Source organism: Sinocyclocheilus grahami, unplaced genomic scaffold (genome assembly GCF_001515645.1).
Source record: "Sinocyclocheilus grahami isolate Dianchi unplaced genomic scaffold, SAMN03320097.WGS_v1.1 scaffold851.1, whole genome shotgun sequence".
NCBI lineage: Eukaryota > Metazoa > Chordata > Actinopteri > Cypriniformes > Cyprinidae > Sinocyclocheilus > Sinocyclocheilus grahami.
The window spans coordinates 354,810-371,204 of NW_015506030.1; the positions used below are offsets into that span (position 1 = coordinate 354,810).

Here is a 16,395-nt window from a genome sequence, read left to right on the forward strand (position 1 = left end):
ATGCAGGTTTTTTTTTCTTTTTCTCACTCTTTCGCTCTCTCATTCTCTCTCCCTCTCAGTTTTTTTTGTGGGAGTGTACCTGCATATTGAATGTGTCTAATTAGAATGATCACCTGTTACCTATAAAGAGTTGTACAGTTCACGTAATTTGTGCCTGACAAAGACCTGATGGTTGAAACGTTGCAGCAATAATTATTTTTATGGAGCAGTTACATCAGTGTGCGGACAATACGTTTGTATTTTTACTATAGTTTGTTTTTGTCCTACACCTGAGCCCTGTGTGGGTTTGTGGGATGTGCGCAGCTTTTTTACACTTTGGTTTCTCAGACTTTTGGAGCCCACTGTATTTTTGTGTATAGAATCTAATCCAGATATCTGCATTTGAAATATAGGATTAAACAGTCTTCTATTTTATGTTTGTTGTTGGGCTGTAGTGCTTGTAGAGCAGATTATAAATTTTGCTTTCATGTCGAGTGTGGCGGTAAAGCATGTATCACTCCTGAGTCCTGTGCTGAATCATTTACAACCATCAGATCTCTTCTGTTTACTCTCTCTCTCTCTCTCTCTCTCTCTCTCTCTGTGTGTGTCTGTCGGACATGCAGCCAGATGAGCCGATCTGATCTGTACGGGCAAGGCCAGCAAACACTCTCTGTAATCACAAACTGCCTCCTCCCTTGTTTGTGGATCACACACACTTAAATTCCATCACAGCTTCACAGCGGCTCTCCGGCTCTCAAAGATAAAGCTCAGCTCCTCCGCTCACAAAACAACAGACGTGCAATCAGCCAGGCATCAAAGCGCCGCTCTTGTTTTAACATACCACAACTCTGCATCATATACGATCTCATACAGACTCCCTATCCTGAAGATTTATTACTCTGGTTACAAAGTCTTGTCCAATTGCTGGGCACAGTATCGGTCCAGGCCTCTGTGTGGCGCTGTGTTCTCAGCTTTCTGTTGACAGGCCAGTTTCAAATGAAGGACCTTGTTTCACTCCATTGGCAGAGAGGAAAAAATACTTAGGCCTGAATCATGCCACTATGTTTTGTCTTGATATGAATCTAATCCAGCAAAAGAGCTGGAGTTATTCTGTAATTTGTCTTGAGTTTTATGAATGGCCTCCTCTTAAAAGCAAACAGCAATGCTTCCTCTCCGACTTATGCCTTAAAGATAAATGATTTGTTATGGATTCTCATGTTGTCGTCTTTTTTTTCACAATGTGTTTTTGTAAATTATTTAATTTCATATTTGTGAACACCATTATTTTATTATTATTATTATTTTAAAATGTCATTGAAAATATTTTTTTTCTAAAATGTATTTTTAAATATTTTGTATATCTTTTTTACTTGAATTGTTTGCACACTTTTAGTAAAGTATACTTGTTTTTGTTTCCAGAAAGTTTTAAACGGTTGTATCTTATATAGTCATACATATTTGTTGTTTGATCTGATTCCATTTTACTGGACATTTTTATAATTTTAATGCTTAACATTGATCTTAAATGTATTTTTTAAAGAAAATCTTTTCCTTTTTTTCCAGTTTCTGGAACAAGAGCATTGTCTTTCCCCTGGCACGGCGATTGTAAACATCTCATTGAGACTGTGTTGTTGTTTGGCCTGGGTGGCCTGGTATGTTTTTTTTTTTTTTTTGTCTCGCTCTCATGCGAAAACTTTTTGAGTGGGCTGGTGTGTCTTTATCAGCCAGAGTGAGCCATGATGATGTGCTGCCCTTTCCCACTGTTAGGAAATGTGATTTTGACACTTCTCATGACCTGAGACCCTGCACTATCCCACAGTGAAATTTTCTCTGTACCATGATGCAATGCAGCATTCCTCCTCTTGCTGTCAGCAAGTCTGATATGATTATTTGAAATATTTAGAATTAAAGGGTTAGTTCACCCAAAAATGAAAATTCTGTCATTAATTACTCAGCCTCATGTCGTTCCAAATCCGTAAGACCGTAAAAAGCGTATGTTGTTCTGTGTCAGCCGCACCACACGGATACGTTGTTTTCATTCAAATCAAAGCACAAACAACGTAGAAAACGTATGTGGTGCGGATGACACAGAACAACATACGCTGTTTGCGTTCAGTGGATATTCTCCAAAATGGTGCTAGGGTGACGCGGAGGAGACGAATTGTTGAATAAAGTCGTTCTTTTTTTTCTTTTGCGCACAAAGTATTCTCGTAGCTTCGTAATGTTACGGTTGAACCCCTGAAGTCACATGGATTATTTTACCGATCTCCTTGCTACGTTTCTGGACGTTGATCGTGGTAGTACCCTTGCTGTCTATGGGAGGGTCAGATAGCTCTATCAAAAATATCTTAATTTGTGTTCTGAAAATGAACGGAGGTCTTACGGGTTTAGAACGACATGAGGGTGAGTAATTAATGACAGAATTTTCATTTTTCAACTATCCCTTGAATAATTCTTTATATTGTGAGCCCATTAAAGGGGTCATATGATGCAATTTCAAGTTTTTCTTTCTCTTTGGAGTGTTACAAGCTGATTGTGCATAGATAAGATCCCTGAAGTTGCAAAGACTAAAGTCTCAAAACCAAAGAGGATATTCTTTATCAAAGATTGACTCTGCCACACCCCCCTAAAACGGATCGGTCTAATACGCCCCCACATATGTATGTCACTATGTGGAAATATTTGCATAATGCCGCCCAATTGTTCACGCAAAGAAGGCATGGTTTCAGTAACCGCAGTTAGTGTTGAAGCAGCCATGTCAGGGAGACGCTGTGTGTTTCTAGGCGAAAGCAAAAGCACTTTATTTGGCCTTCCGAAAGTAGATGCATTTAGGAATCTTTAAGATTACTTACAACAGAACAGCAATGCATTTTATGGACGAGCGTTTCATGAACCTAGGAGAGGAGGTAATTCTGACTTTGCTATGACAATCTGGCGCTTCTGAATCAGCTACTGTTTTGTTATTAGTTTAAGTATTTGCTATTGACTGTTCAAATGCGGAGTTTTGCACATCGTGTGTGTGTGTGAGAGAGAAAGAGAGAGAGACAGGGTCACATCACAGTGGAGTCAGCTGTCTTAACTGTGGCTTGTGTACTGCAAACACATACCAGCTTCATCACTGTGTCTGTCACACGACTCTGTTCCTCTTTCGGGCTTGAATTGATGGCAAAACTAATTGCATTATTTACTGTCTTTACATTTATTTTGAAAGATGAAGCTCGCGATTATGGTAAGAGGCGTTACATTTCCGACGAATGCTTGCGGTGTTCGGCCAATCACAATGCACTGGGTCAGCTGGCCAATCAGAGCAGACTGCGCTTGTCGGAAGAAGGGACTTTGTTGAAAACGAAGCATTTGAGAGAGGCGGGGCATAGAGGACCTACAATAATGTACACACTCTAAAAAATTGTTTCAACCCAACATTGGGTCAAATATGGACTAGCCCAACTGTTGGGTTAAATTTTTACATTAAATTTTTAACCCAAAAGTTGGGTTAGTTCATATTTGACCCAAAGTTGGGTTGAAACAACCCAGCATTTTTTAGAGTGCAGTATTTGAAAAATAATGTGTTTTTGAACATTAAAGCATGTCAACATATTCTGTTACACAAAATAATGATCTTTAAAAAAGCATCATATGACCCCTTTAAGATGCACTTTAAAGGGGTCCTATTATGCTCTTTGAAAGTCTTGATTTTGTTTTGGGGGTGTACTAGAACAGGCTCTCATACTAGGTTGTTCGAAAAACACATTATTTTTCACATATTTTACATTATTACAACACCTCTCCCCCCAGTCTGGCATGAACGGCTCGATTAGTTCCTGTATCAAATGAAGGCCCGCCTTCTGAAATACGAAATGTGCTGTGATTGGTTAGCTGGGCCAGTGTGTGTTGTGATTGGCAGCACTCGGCGCCTGGTCGGGAAATGTCATGCCCCTTACCACTGCGAGCTTCAGTGTAAATATTGCGTCAAAATCAAATCAATTTGAGCACGAATGTAACCACTATAAGTTCGTCTGCCTTGGGAAAGCTAGCGTGTTTCCGACATAGTGATAACACTCGTTGCCTTCTCTAGTGCAGCTCAACCAGGTCTCGTAACATTCGTCGGTATTTTTATATAAGTGATTTCTGTTAAATAAACTATCTCCTTTTGAAGTGGACTTTGAACTTTGTAACTTTGCAGATCTTTTTTATGCTCAAACAGCAACATTACAGACTAACTAAAGTTGAAAAAGTGAAAAGCATAATAGGACCCCTTTAAAAGCTCTGGTGGTTGAGTACTTTTACATGGACTAAATTTTTTTTTTTCCTTTGTCAGCCTTTTTTTAAATGTGTAAATTAGACCAAAACCACAAATTGCACTGAGGAAATGAAAACACTGATATGTTTCTATTTGCACAATATAATTTTATGGTAAGCAAATAAATGGATTATATTGCCTATTTTGTGGTTGAAACAGCTGTTGGATATGCATGTTTTTGCCATATTATCAAATCAAGACTAGTAATGATTGAATGTCTGGTTTTTAATTTCTTATTGTAGATGCTTTGATATTATTTAACACTGACTCCTTTCAGGGTTCTACCAGTTAAAACCACCTTTGTAATTTTGGTTGTAATTATGAACTTTGGCAGTTCTGCAGGTTTGAAGTTGTGGTTGGATACTAGATATTTTAATTACATTAATGAGTTTGAAAATATAGTGCGCTTTTGGAAACGCAGTAGAGCTTTTGAGTTCAAAGAAATTTTGATTATTGACATTTCTAGGCTAGAACAATTTAAAAATATATTTTTTAAAGGAAACATCATTTGTCAGTGCTGTTTAACACGTCCATGGCAAAGGCACAAGAAACAGGAAATTCTCCTACATTTCCTTTTCATTCAGCTGCTGCAGCACTGGAATTGTGCTGCTTTTTTATTATATATATATATTTTTAATGGGCCTTATATAATTTGATTTACATTAGATTTTATTTAATATATATACATTTTTAAAACATTAAAAAATATACCAATTAATATACTAAAGTATAAATATTTAGTATAAAATATACTAAACCTATTTTTTTTATTAATATTATATAGTTTTTATTAATATTTGTCTCTTTCACATGATTATTTATTATAAATTATTTTCTCTGTGCAGTCATTCTTATTTTTGGGTTATTCTTTTGAGTGATATCACTGATTCTTATCACAGATGTATTCACATTTTCAAGACTGAGCAGCGTTAAATGTAATAATTTAAGAATCAACCATCATAAACCCATATTCGTCAACCACTAATTTGAATATTGGGGGAGATGTTTGCCACTCAGTGTCTATAGCTGTTACGACGCTATCAGGCAGCGAGATGATTGTCGTCCTGGTGCTTTGAATTGAACTTATTCACTAAGACATTTCTTCTTCTTTTTTTTCCTCTTACAGACCAGCATAGGGTTTCATTTAGACATGTCTGAAATGACACTGCAGCGTTCATGACTGGGAGGAGAGAATACGGTTCCCACTTACCCATAAGTAAATTGACATGATCAGATTACGTGCTCCTGATCAGAGCCACATGCCGAGGTGCATTGATTGAGTCTGCGGATGCCTTCCTGTTCATCTTCTCATGCACCGTTTGCAAAGTCTGCTCATCTGAGGTGAAACATCCTCACACACCCTGCCTTGCAAACAAACTCGCACACATATGATTTCAGTAAGGCTGTTATCTGAGCCACAGAAGAGTGTAGATTCTCACTGTCACCAAGGTGCTCCTCTGATGAGCTGTAAACGCTGACATGTTGTAAACTATTGGATCTGATTTCAGACAGCCTCGTAGCGAGACGTTCGAATGTAGTTTGGTTAATGAATTACATGCTTGAATGCGTTCACATTTTCTTTATAAATACGTATATTGCTATTATACAGCAGTGAATAATTTCGGTCATGATGTAATGGCTTGTAATCATACGGCGACTTCTGAAGTGAAATCAGCACACGAGGGGAAACAGAAAACATACCAATTTATAATGCAGTTTGAAGTCTTACGGTGAAAATACTCGTACATCACGACATCTGGTAATAGCAGGAAGTTTCATATAAGGTTTCTGCTCATTAAAGCGGATGCCGTACAATCCAAAATCTTTGCAAAAAAAAAAACTCTGCTGTCACTTTAAAAGCACTCTCATTCACTGGCAGTTGTGGAAAAGACTGGCAGTTGGCCATTTTCACATAGGCTGGCTTGACCCCACTGCAAGCCTGAAAATAGCAGCGAGCAGATGCTGTAAAAGCAGAGGCAACCAGAAATGGCTTTTCCACCAATGTCGGATTTCTTCTGAAAACAGTAAATCTTGTGAAGTTTATTTTCTTTGCAGCATCTGTGTTTTATAATGGTTCTTTTAATTTGTTTTCACTTTGTCCACCGGGATTGCTTTTATCCGGCGCTTTCTGGCCTCTCCTTTTACTTACTTTCCTTCCCCCCTCCCCTCCCCTTCCACTTGTAGTACTCCTCGTTTGAAAGTGTGTATTTTAATAATGATAGCTCTGGGAATTGGCACAGGCAGACTTGACATGTTAGCTGGGCCAGTGTGTGTTGTGATTGGCAGCACTCGGCGCCTGGTCGGGAAATGTCATGCCCCTTACCACTGCGAGCTTCAGTGTAAATATTGCGTCAAAATCAAATCAATTTGAGCACGAATGTAACCACTATAAGTTCGTCTGCCTTGGGAAAGCTAGCGTGTTTCCGACATAGTGATAACACTCGTTGCCTTCTCTAGTGCAGCTCAACCAGGTCTCATCCCATTCGTCGATATTTGTGATATCACAAATCCCGGAAAATATGCGTTGTAGTCCAAACGAGTCGTTCATTGTACCGTATTGGCCCGAATATAAGACGACCCTGATTATAAGACGACCCCCCTTTTTCCAGATGTACCTTTTGGAAAAAGGCTTTTTAAAAACCAAATCTTGTTTTTTTCTCAGTAAAACACATTTTGTCTTCAATTATTTTTATATTGCATATTTTTCCTATTTTAATTTTTGTTTTGAAAGTATGGTAAAAACTGGTAAAATGTACCAACAATCACATTTAAAAAATATACACTTTTTGATATACCATTAAAAAAAAAAAAACAGGTAGCCCATCAGAATTAGGACATTTAGGCTATCCATCTACTAGTAGCCTACCAAAATCGTATTAACAGTAGAAGTTAAATCTTACTGTAGTCTTCAAATCTGGGTACTGTCTTACGTTTTAAAATCACAAAGGGAGTTTGGTCCCATCAGGTGACAGTCACGACTCATGCAGCTGTATGGTTTTCTTTTTCTTTTGTTTTTACTCGCGATCTTTACAACACGCATTACATTACGTATTTCATGGTACACTCATTTTATGCGTATTTGGCGCCACCTATTGTTGTGGGTGTATTATTGACATGTCAAAGTCTAGACTCTGAATACAAGACAACCGCGTTTTTTCAGATGTATTTCCAAGAAAAAAACATCATCTTATATTCTTATATAAGTGATTTCTGTTAAATAAACTATCTCCTTTTGAAGTGGACTTTGAACTTTGTAACTTTGCAGATCTTTTTTATGCTCAAACAGCAACATTACAGACTAACTAAAGTTGAAAAAGTGAAAAGCATAATAGGACCCCTTTAAAAGCTCTGGTGGTTGAGTACTTTTACATGGACTAAATTTTTTTTTTTCCTTTGTCAGCCTTTTTTAAATGTGTAAATTAGACCAAAACCACAAATTGCACTGAGGAAATGAAAACACTGATATGTTTCTATTTGCACAATATAATTTTATGGTAAGCAAATAAATGGATTATATTGCCTATTTTGTGGTTGAAACAGCTGTTGGATATGCATGTTTTTGCCATATTATCAAATCAAGACTAGTAATGATTGAATGTCTGGTTTTTAATTTCTTATTGTAGATGCTTTGATATTATTTAACACTGACTCCTTTCAGGGTTCTACCAGTTAAAACCACCTTTGTAATTTTGGTTGTAATTATGAACTTTGGCAGTTCTGCAGGTTTGAAGTTGTGGTTGGATACTAGATATTTTAATTACATTAATGAGTTTGAAAATATAGTGCGCTTTTGGAAACGCAGTAGAGCTTTTGAGTTCAAAGAAATTTTGATTATTGACATTTCTAGGCTAGAACAATTTAAAAATATATTTTTTAAAGGAAACATCATTTGTCAGTGCTGTTTAACACGTCCATGGCAAAGGCACAAGAAACAGGAAATTCTCCTACATTTCCTTTTCATTCAGCTGCTGCAGCACTGGAATTGTGCTGCTTTTTTATTATATATATATATTTTTAATGGGCCTTATATAATTTGATTTACATTAGATTTTATTTAATTTATATACATTTTTAAAACATTAAAAAATATACCAATTAATATACTAAAGTATAAATATTTAGTATAAAATATACTAAACCTATTTTTTTATTAATATTATATAGTTTTTATTAATATTTGTCTCTTTCACATGATTATTTATTATAAATTATTTTCTCTGTGCAGTCATTCTTATTTTTGGGTTATTCTTTTGAGTGATATCACTGATTCTTATCACAGATGTATTCACATTTTCAAGACTGAGCAGCGTTAAATGTAATAATTTAAGAATCAACCATCATAAACCCATATTCGTCAACCACTAATTTGAATATTGGGGGAGATGTTTGCCACTCAGTGTCTATAGCTGTTACGACGCTATCAGGCAGCGAGATGATTGTCGTCCTGGTGCTTTGAATTGAACTTATTCACTAAGACATTTCTTCTTCTTTTTTTTCCTCTTACAGACCAGCATAGGGTTTCATTTAGACATGTCTGAAATGACACTGCAGCGTTCATGACTGGGAGGAGAGAATACGGTTCCCACTTACCCATAAGTAAATTGACATGATCAGATTACGTGCTCCTGATCAGAGCCACATGCCGAGGTGCATTGATTGAGTCTGCGGATGCCTTCCTGTTCATCTTCTCATGCACCGTTTGCAAAGTCTGCTCATCTGAGGTGAAACATCCTCACACACCCTGCCTTGCAAACAAACTCGCACACATATGATTTCAGTAAGGCTGTTATCTGAGCCACAGAAGAGTGTAGATTCTCACTGTCACCAAGGTGCTCCTCTGATGAGCTGTAAACGCTGACATGTTGTAAACTATTGGATCTGATTTCAGACAGCCTCGTAGCGAGACGTTCGAATGTAGTTTGGTTAATGAATTACATGCTTGAATGCGTTCACATTTTCTTTATAAATACGTATATTGCTATTATACAGCAGTGAATAATTTCGGTCATGATGTAATGGCTTGTAATCATACGGCGACTTCTGAAGTGAAATCAGCATTTTATAATGCAGTTTGAAGTCTTACGGTGAAAATACTCGTACATCACGACATCTGGTAATAGCAGGAAGTTTCATATAAGGTTTCTGCTCATTAAAGCGGATGCCGTACAATCCAAAATCTTTGCAAAAAAAAAAACTCTGCTGTCACTTTAAAAGCACTCTCATTCACTGGCAGTTGTGGAAAAGACTGGCAGTTGGCCATTTTCACATAGGCTGGCTTGACCCCACTGCAAGCCTGAAAATAGCAGCGAGCAGATGCTGTAAAAGCAGAGGCAACCAGAAATGGCTTTTCCACCAATGTCGGATTTCTTCTGAAAACAGTAAATCTTGTGAAGTTTATTTTCTTTGCAGCATCTGTGTTTTATAATGGTTATTTTAATTTGTTTTCTCTTTGTCCACTGGGATTGCTTTTATCCGGCACTTTCTGGCCTCTCTTTTTACTTACTTTCCTTCCCCCTCACCCCTTTTCCACTTGTAGTACTCCTCCTTTGAAAGTGTGTATTTTAATAATGATAGCTCTGGGAATTGGCACAGGCAGACTTGACATGACAGCGCCTTCCCCCTAAGTGCGGCGGTACCGCTATTGTTCCTTTTCCTCTCCACTCATCCCTCTTTTTTTTCCCCTCCTCCCCTCCCGTCCTAATCCCTACCTCCTGTGAACTACACTCTTACAGGAGCATGTCTGGGAAACCTGGACCAGTAAGAAATACATGAATGGGTGAAACAGAATATATCAAAGTATTCCCAAACCGGGAGAGCGCAACTTTTTTCTAGGAATTCAAGTCTTCCAGAGATGCTCCTAAAGCCTGGCGATTTCTCAGCGGTTGACACTTTGGAACGTCCTGTGATATTCCGTCCCCGGGAACGTTATTCGCATTGGCGGCCTTCAAGGTTGCATTTTTTTAATTCACTTCGGTGGTGATGCGATTACAAATGGGATGGTGTTTACTTAAGGATGTTTTATTTTTTTTTAGGATTATGTGTGCAAATGAACCTAATAACGAATGGAAAGCGTCAGCTTAGATGGATCGCTTGTGTTCATTGCTTTATCAGATGCAAATAGTACAGCTTGGGGGAGAAAAACAAGATATCAGTGACAGGGCGACCAGGTCTGTGCCATTAGAAGAAAATGCAAATGGAGCGGAGTGAGAGGGTCAGGTGACAGAGGGTGACCCTGCCGGCCTCTTGGAGTTAGGCCTGCGACGGCTGTGGATTTGCATTGATGGATCTTCTTTCCATTGGCTTGTCATGTATAAATACGTATATTGCTATTATACAGCAGTGAATAATTTCGGTCATGATGTAATGGCTTGTAATCATACGGCGACTTCTGAAGTGAAATCAGCACATGGAACGAGGGGAAACAGAAATTGTACCATTTTATAATGCAGTTTGAAGTCTTACGGTGAAAATACTCGTACATCACGACATCTGGTAATAGCAGGAAGTTTCATATAAGGTTTCTGCTCATTAAAGCGGATGCCGTACAATCCAAAATCTTTGCAAAAAAAAAAACTCTGCTGTCACTTTAAAAGCACTCTCATTCACTGGCAGTTGTGGAAAAGACTGGCAGTTGGCCATTTTCACATAGGCTGGCTTGACCCCACTGCAAGCCTGAAAATAGCAGCGAGCAGATGCTGTAAAAGCAGAGGCAACCAGAAATGGCTTTTCCACCAATGTCGGATTTCTTCTGAAAACAGTAAATCTTGTGAAGTTTATTTTCTTTGCAGCATCTGTGTTTTATAATGGTTATTTTAATTTGTTTTCTCTTTGTCCACTGGGATTGCTTTTATCCGGCACTTTCTGGCCTCTCTTTTTACTTACTTTCCTTCCCCCTCACCCCTTTTCCACTTGTAGTACTCCTCCTTTGAAAGTGTGTATTTTAATAATGATAGCTCTGGGAATTGGCACAGGCAGACTTGACATGACAGCGCCTTCCCCCTAAGTGCGGCGGTACCGCTATTGTTCCTTTTCCTCTCCACTCATCCCTCTTTTTTTTCCCCTCCTCCCCTCCCGTCCTAATCCCTACCTCCTGTGAACTACACTCTTACAGGAGCATGTCTGGGAAACCTGGACCAGTAAGAAATACATGAATGGGTGAAACAGAATATATCAAAGTATTCCCAAACCGGGAGAGCGCAACTTTTTTCTAGGAATTCAAGTCTTCCAGAGATGCTCCTAAAGCCTGGCGATTTCTCAGCGGTTGACACTTTGGAACGTCCTGTGATATTCCGTCCCCGGGAACGTTATTCGCATTGGCGGCCTTCAAGGTTGCATTTTTTTAATTCACTTCGGTGGTGATGCGATTACAAATGGGATGGTGTTTACTTAAGGATGTTTTATTTTTTTTTAGGATTATGTGTGCAAATGAACCTAATAACGAATGGAAAGCGTCAGCTTAGATGGATCGCTTGTGTTCATTGCTTTATCAGATGCAAATAGTACAGCTTGGGGGAGAAAAACAAGATATCAGTGACAGGGCGACCAGGTCTGTGCCATTAGAAGAAAATGCAAATGGAGCGGAGTGAGAGGGTCAGGTGACAGAGGGTGACCCTGCCGGCCTCTTGGAGTTAGGCCTGCGACGGCTGTGGATTTGCATTGATGGATCTTCTTTCCATTGGCTTGTCATGTATCACTGCGAAGGCCATCACACATGAGTCATTAATCAAATGACGGCTCCATAAGCAGTATCGTTTTGACTGGCCAGGCGCCTTGCCTCTCTCGGACGTGCCATTCTTGAGGGTTTCGGCCAAGCCTGCCACACTAGTGTTGACGTCATGCGGCGGCTGAGTTTCACATCATCCCGTGCGAGGCGTCTGCTTTTTGAGGGCTTAAGCTTTGCCACCGTGACGCTGTTTGCGTGCGTGTCTGCGAGTGAGTTGGGTTTTGATTTAGTGGGGGTTAAAAAGTGCGCCGAGACGGAGTATGTCCTTCTTGGAAAGATGCTAAATTCATTAAGATTTTTCTTCCTCTACTCCTCGTCTTTGTCCATCAGAAGCACCATTATGGGTTTTCAGGCTGCTTCCTGTTCAAATTCCTTTTCTTTTCTGCTGCTCTTGCACACAAAAGGTGGCTGCGCTTGGGGTGTAGTGGTTTTGAAATGTGAAGGGCCCTTAAGATCCGGGCCCTGTGTGGAATGGCGCAGGGGTTTGTGTAATGTCTTCAGCCAAAGCAGGCCTTTATCGAGGGCCATGAGGCCTAAATGGCCTCTCTTTGGTTAAGCACAAAGACAGCATTTCTGGGTATTAGAGAGACACAGAGAGGCTGGCTAATGATCTAAAACCCCTCCAACACTGTGGCACGGCCGCTCTCAGCGCTTTTGCCCTCAGATAATCACTGTTTTGTGTCTCAGGTATTTCTCCGATCCCCTGAATACCCTCTTCCTGGCGATATTACAATGGAAGCAAGGAAAATGTTCGCTGAGATTATTGGGCTTGTCTGAAATATTGTACATTGAAAGGGGAAAATTAGTGCAGGTAAACAAAAAGCAGCACTTGAACTTTGTGTGGAATATTTGTGTTAGGTACATCTGCACTATATTGTGTTTGCTTTTTTAAGAAGTGCATGGAAGCATGGATCAAATTGATGCCTCCTGTACTAGTTGGAATAAAAAGCAACACATAAAAAATCATGAAAACTGATGAAAAGTGGATAATTAAGGGGAGAGCTGTAGAAACCATGTATCTGTTTATTTCCCTGAGAGGGTATGCTATATTATGAATTCTTTATATGTATTTTAGCATGATCGGAATGCTGAACATTCAGCATTATTTTTAAGAAAAGACTTAACATATGCTGTTGATTTAAAGGATTAGTTCACTTCCAGAAGAAAAAAAATCCTGATAATTTACTCACCCCTATGTCATCCAAGATGTTCATGTCTTTCTTTCTTCAGTCACACAGAAATTAATTATTTCTTTTTTTGAGGAAAACATACCAGGATTTTTCTCCATATAATGGACTTCAATGGTGAAACCAAAATGGGCCGAAGGTCCAAATTGCAGTTTCAATGCAGCTTCAAAGGGCTCTGCATGATCCCAGCTGAGGAATAAGGGTCTTATCTAGCGATCTGTCATTTTCTTAAAAAAATAATAATGTATATACTTTTTAACCACAAATATTCGTCTTGCACTAGCTCGACTTCACGCATTATGTAGTCACGTTGGAAAGGTCACACGTGACATAGACGGTTTTTACAAAGCAAACGTGCAAAGAAAGTCAAAAAGGTGTAAAACAACAATGTCGGATGATGGAGTTTTTTGCCCTACCCTATCTTTTTGAACCGGAGTACACAGACGAAGAGCTAACCACACGTGATCTTTCTAATGTGATTACGTAATGTGTGCATTTGCGGACACGCATCGTGGAACTAGTGCAAGACGAGCATTTGTGGTTAAAAAGTATATACATTTTTTTTTTAGAAAATGGCCAATCGTTTCGCTAGATAAGACCCTTATTCCTCAGCTGGGATCGTGTTGAGCCCTTTGAAGCTGCACTGAAACAAGTTTAAAATAACAATTTTAATATATTTTAACATGTCATTTATTGAGTTTTTTTCAGCAGCCATTATTCCAGTGTCCAGTGTCATATGATCCTTCAGAAATCATTCTAATATGTTGATTTGGTGATCAAGAAACTTTTTTATTTTTTATTATTATACATGCTGAAAACAGTCGTGTTGCTTTTTGTGTGTGTGAAAGAGTCTCGACTCAATGAATCAAAAGTTTAAAAACAACAGCTTTTATTTGAAATCGAAATCTCATGTAACATTATAAATGTGTTTACTCTTATTTGATTAATTGAATGCATCCTTGCTAAATAAAAATACTAACTTAAAAAATTGATGTAGTATATATGTGACCTAAAGATTTTTATTATTAGTACAAACTCCCATTTCTTAATTTTTTTTCCCTTTTTTTCACAGCCAAACTCACCAGTCAAGAATCCTATAACAACTTCACTAACAACAACATGGGTAACCCACGCCTGTCTCCATTACCCAGTTTGACGGTCGTGCTTCCACTGGCTCAAATCAAGCAGCCGATGACCTTGGGCACCATCACCAAGCGCTCTGGGTGGGTTTCTCCACACTATTTTAGAATTTAAAGGCATCAGTATGAGCCTTTTAATGTTATATTACAATACAAATCATGATAATATTAATTTTAGATTAACAATTGAATTCCAACTGAAGAGCAAGACAAATCCTCAACTCTCACAAATCATATCCGTGAAACTGAAACGTTTCTATATGACAATGAAAATGAATTGCTAATACTTGAGGCTATATTCTGGCTGGATAAGAAGTCTGCTACTTATTTGACCTACTGGTAGTCTTTTGTCATTTTGCCATTTGGTGAGTTGTCACTTCAAACCAGAGGTCTCAATGGAAATTACATTGCCATTTCAAGGCACAAGGTACTTAAAGTAGGTTATATCTTAAAACAAATTGATTCATGCCATCTGTTATACAGGTTATAAACAACAACTGTACACAATTATCTTTTGCTGCAGGACGGGCTGCGTTTGTCAAATGTTAAGCAGTTCAGCAAAATGTTGTTGTTGTTGTAAGTCACTGGATACGTCAAGACCATGAATGTTCCAGTCTTTGCTGGCGATAGCATTTCTCATTTGCGAGAACTGTGTCGTGGATTTGAAACATGGCATGAGTTTGCATGAACTCTTGACTCGTGCTAGAGCACTTAAGTGTCATCAAACCGTCATTTGCCAGATGATTGCCTGAATTTACACAAACATGCAAACCTGCTTTCTCCCGCATATGAATCTTTGCTGTACTCGGTCGTTAATTCCCAAGCCAGATGTATTACAATCACTGAACATACCATGCGGTCGCCCTCCATGTAACATGAACACGCCGGTAAAGACTGGTTGCCATATCAATGACTGCAGTGTGCATTTACATACTGACTAAACATAATTATGACTTATTCCAATTGTTTATTTTTATTTAAATGTAAAGTTTGAATGGGAAATTCGCTAACGAAACAGGCAGATTTATACAAGCCCTGCAGCTCATTGTCATGCAGAACACTTTGTGTTGAGGTTGTTTTGATGGCTCTCGCTCATCTAGTTTTGATTGGAAGAGTTGTCAAGCATGCATCAGTTTGAAGTTTGAATAATTCAGCCTTGTGTTTGGTTTAGTTTCTGGCTTTGGAGACCTTATATGCTCTCAGTGCCCATTTAAATGGCCTTTTTCAACAGACATGAGTCCAAGGCTGTGCATGGTGACAGAGTAGACGTCACTGTCTTCAAGTCCAGTCCCATTTCATCCCTTCTCTTTCTCTCCTTAGCTGAGGCTAGCATATGTGGTGGCAGACAAGATATGTCCTATGTTGTGCTAAACTGTGTTGTGTGTCTATGTATATGTCAGTCAGTCAGTCAGCTGTTTCCCCACACCCACCTGTCTCTGCTCATATTCTCTTTGCCCATCAACATGCCCAAAAAACTCTACCCTCAGATGTTCAGTACTCAGAGCTGTGGCTGGAGAATGGCAGAGGACCTGGCCACCACATGGGAGATCGTCCTCTTTACAGACAAAGTTTCTGTAATAATGCAAATGGACGCTTGGTGTCGTGGCTGAATCAAATGGAGAAAAGAAGGTTGAAACGCTTTTTACCCGAACTGTCTTGCCTCCAAATGAGCGATATTGGGCATTACACAGTGTTAATTTGAGTGCCTTTTAAGTGGTGTTAAGAACTTTCCAAAGCAGTTTTGATTTTGGTGGCCTGATCCAATTTGATTCCTAATTTAATTTTCTCGGTTTGATTTGGTCCCTACTTTTCAATTTATTTAGGTATATTTCAGTTATAATGTCCATTTTACTCACATACTGTATGTAAAATCAAAGTCTTTGTTAATGCTTTATACAAACTGATTCTAACTGTAAACTTGTCTTTTTGAGCTATTCATAAAAATTATTGACTTAAGAGTCAGGAATTGGTCCACACTGCTTTTCATTATTCTAGTATTAAATGTACAGTGGGGAAAAAAAGTATTTAGTCAGCCACCAATTGTGCAAGTTCTCCCACTTAAAAAGA

General features: G+C 38.7%; 1 protein-coding gene across 1 annotated transcript in view; it reads left to right on the forward strand.

Annotated features, from left to right (window-relative positions):
• LOC107562951 (breast carcinoma-amplified sequence 3-like) overlaps positions 1 to 16,395 on the forward strand; it is a 93,819-nt gene that overhangs the window by 52,887 nt on the left and 24,537 nt on the right. The window contains exon 14 of the mRNA XM_016247711.1: positions 14,262 to 14,412. Coding sequence (XP_016103197.1) covers positions 14,262 to 14,412 — 151 coding nt within the window. The remainder of the gene's footprint in view (positions 1 to 14,261; positions 14,413 to 16,395) is intronic.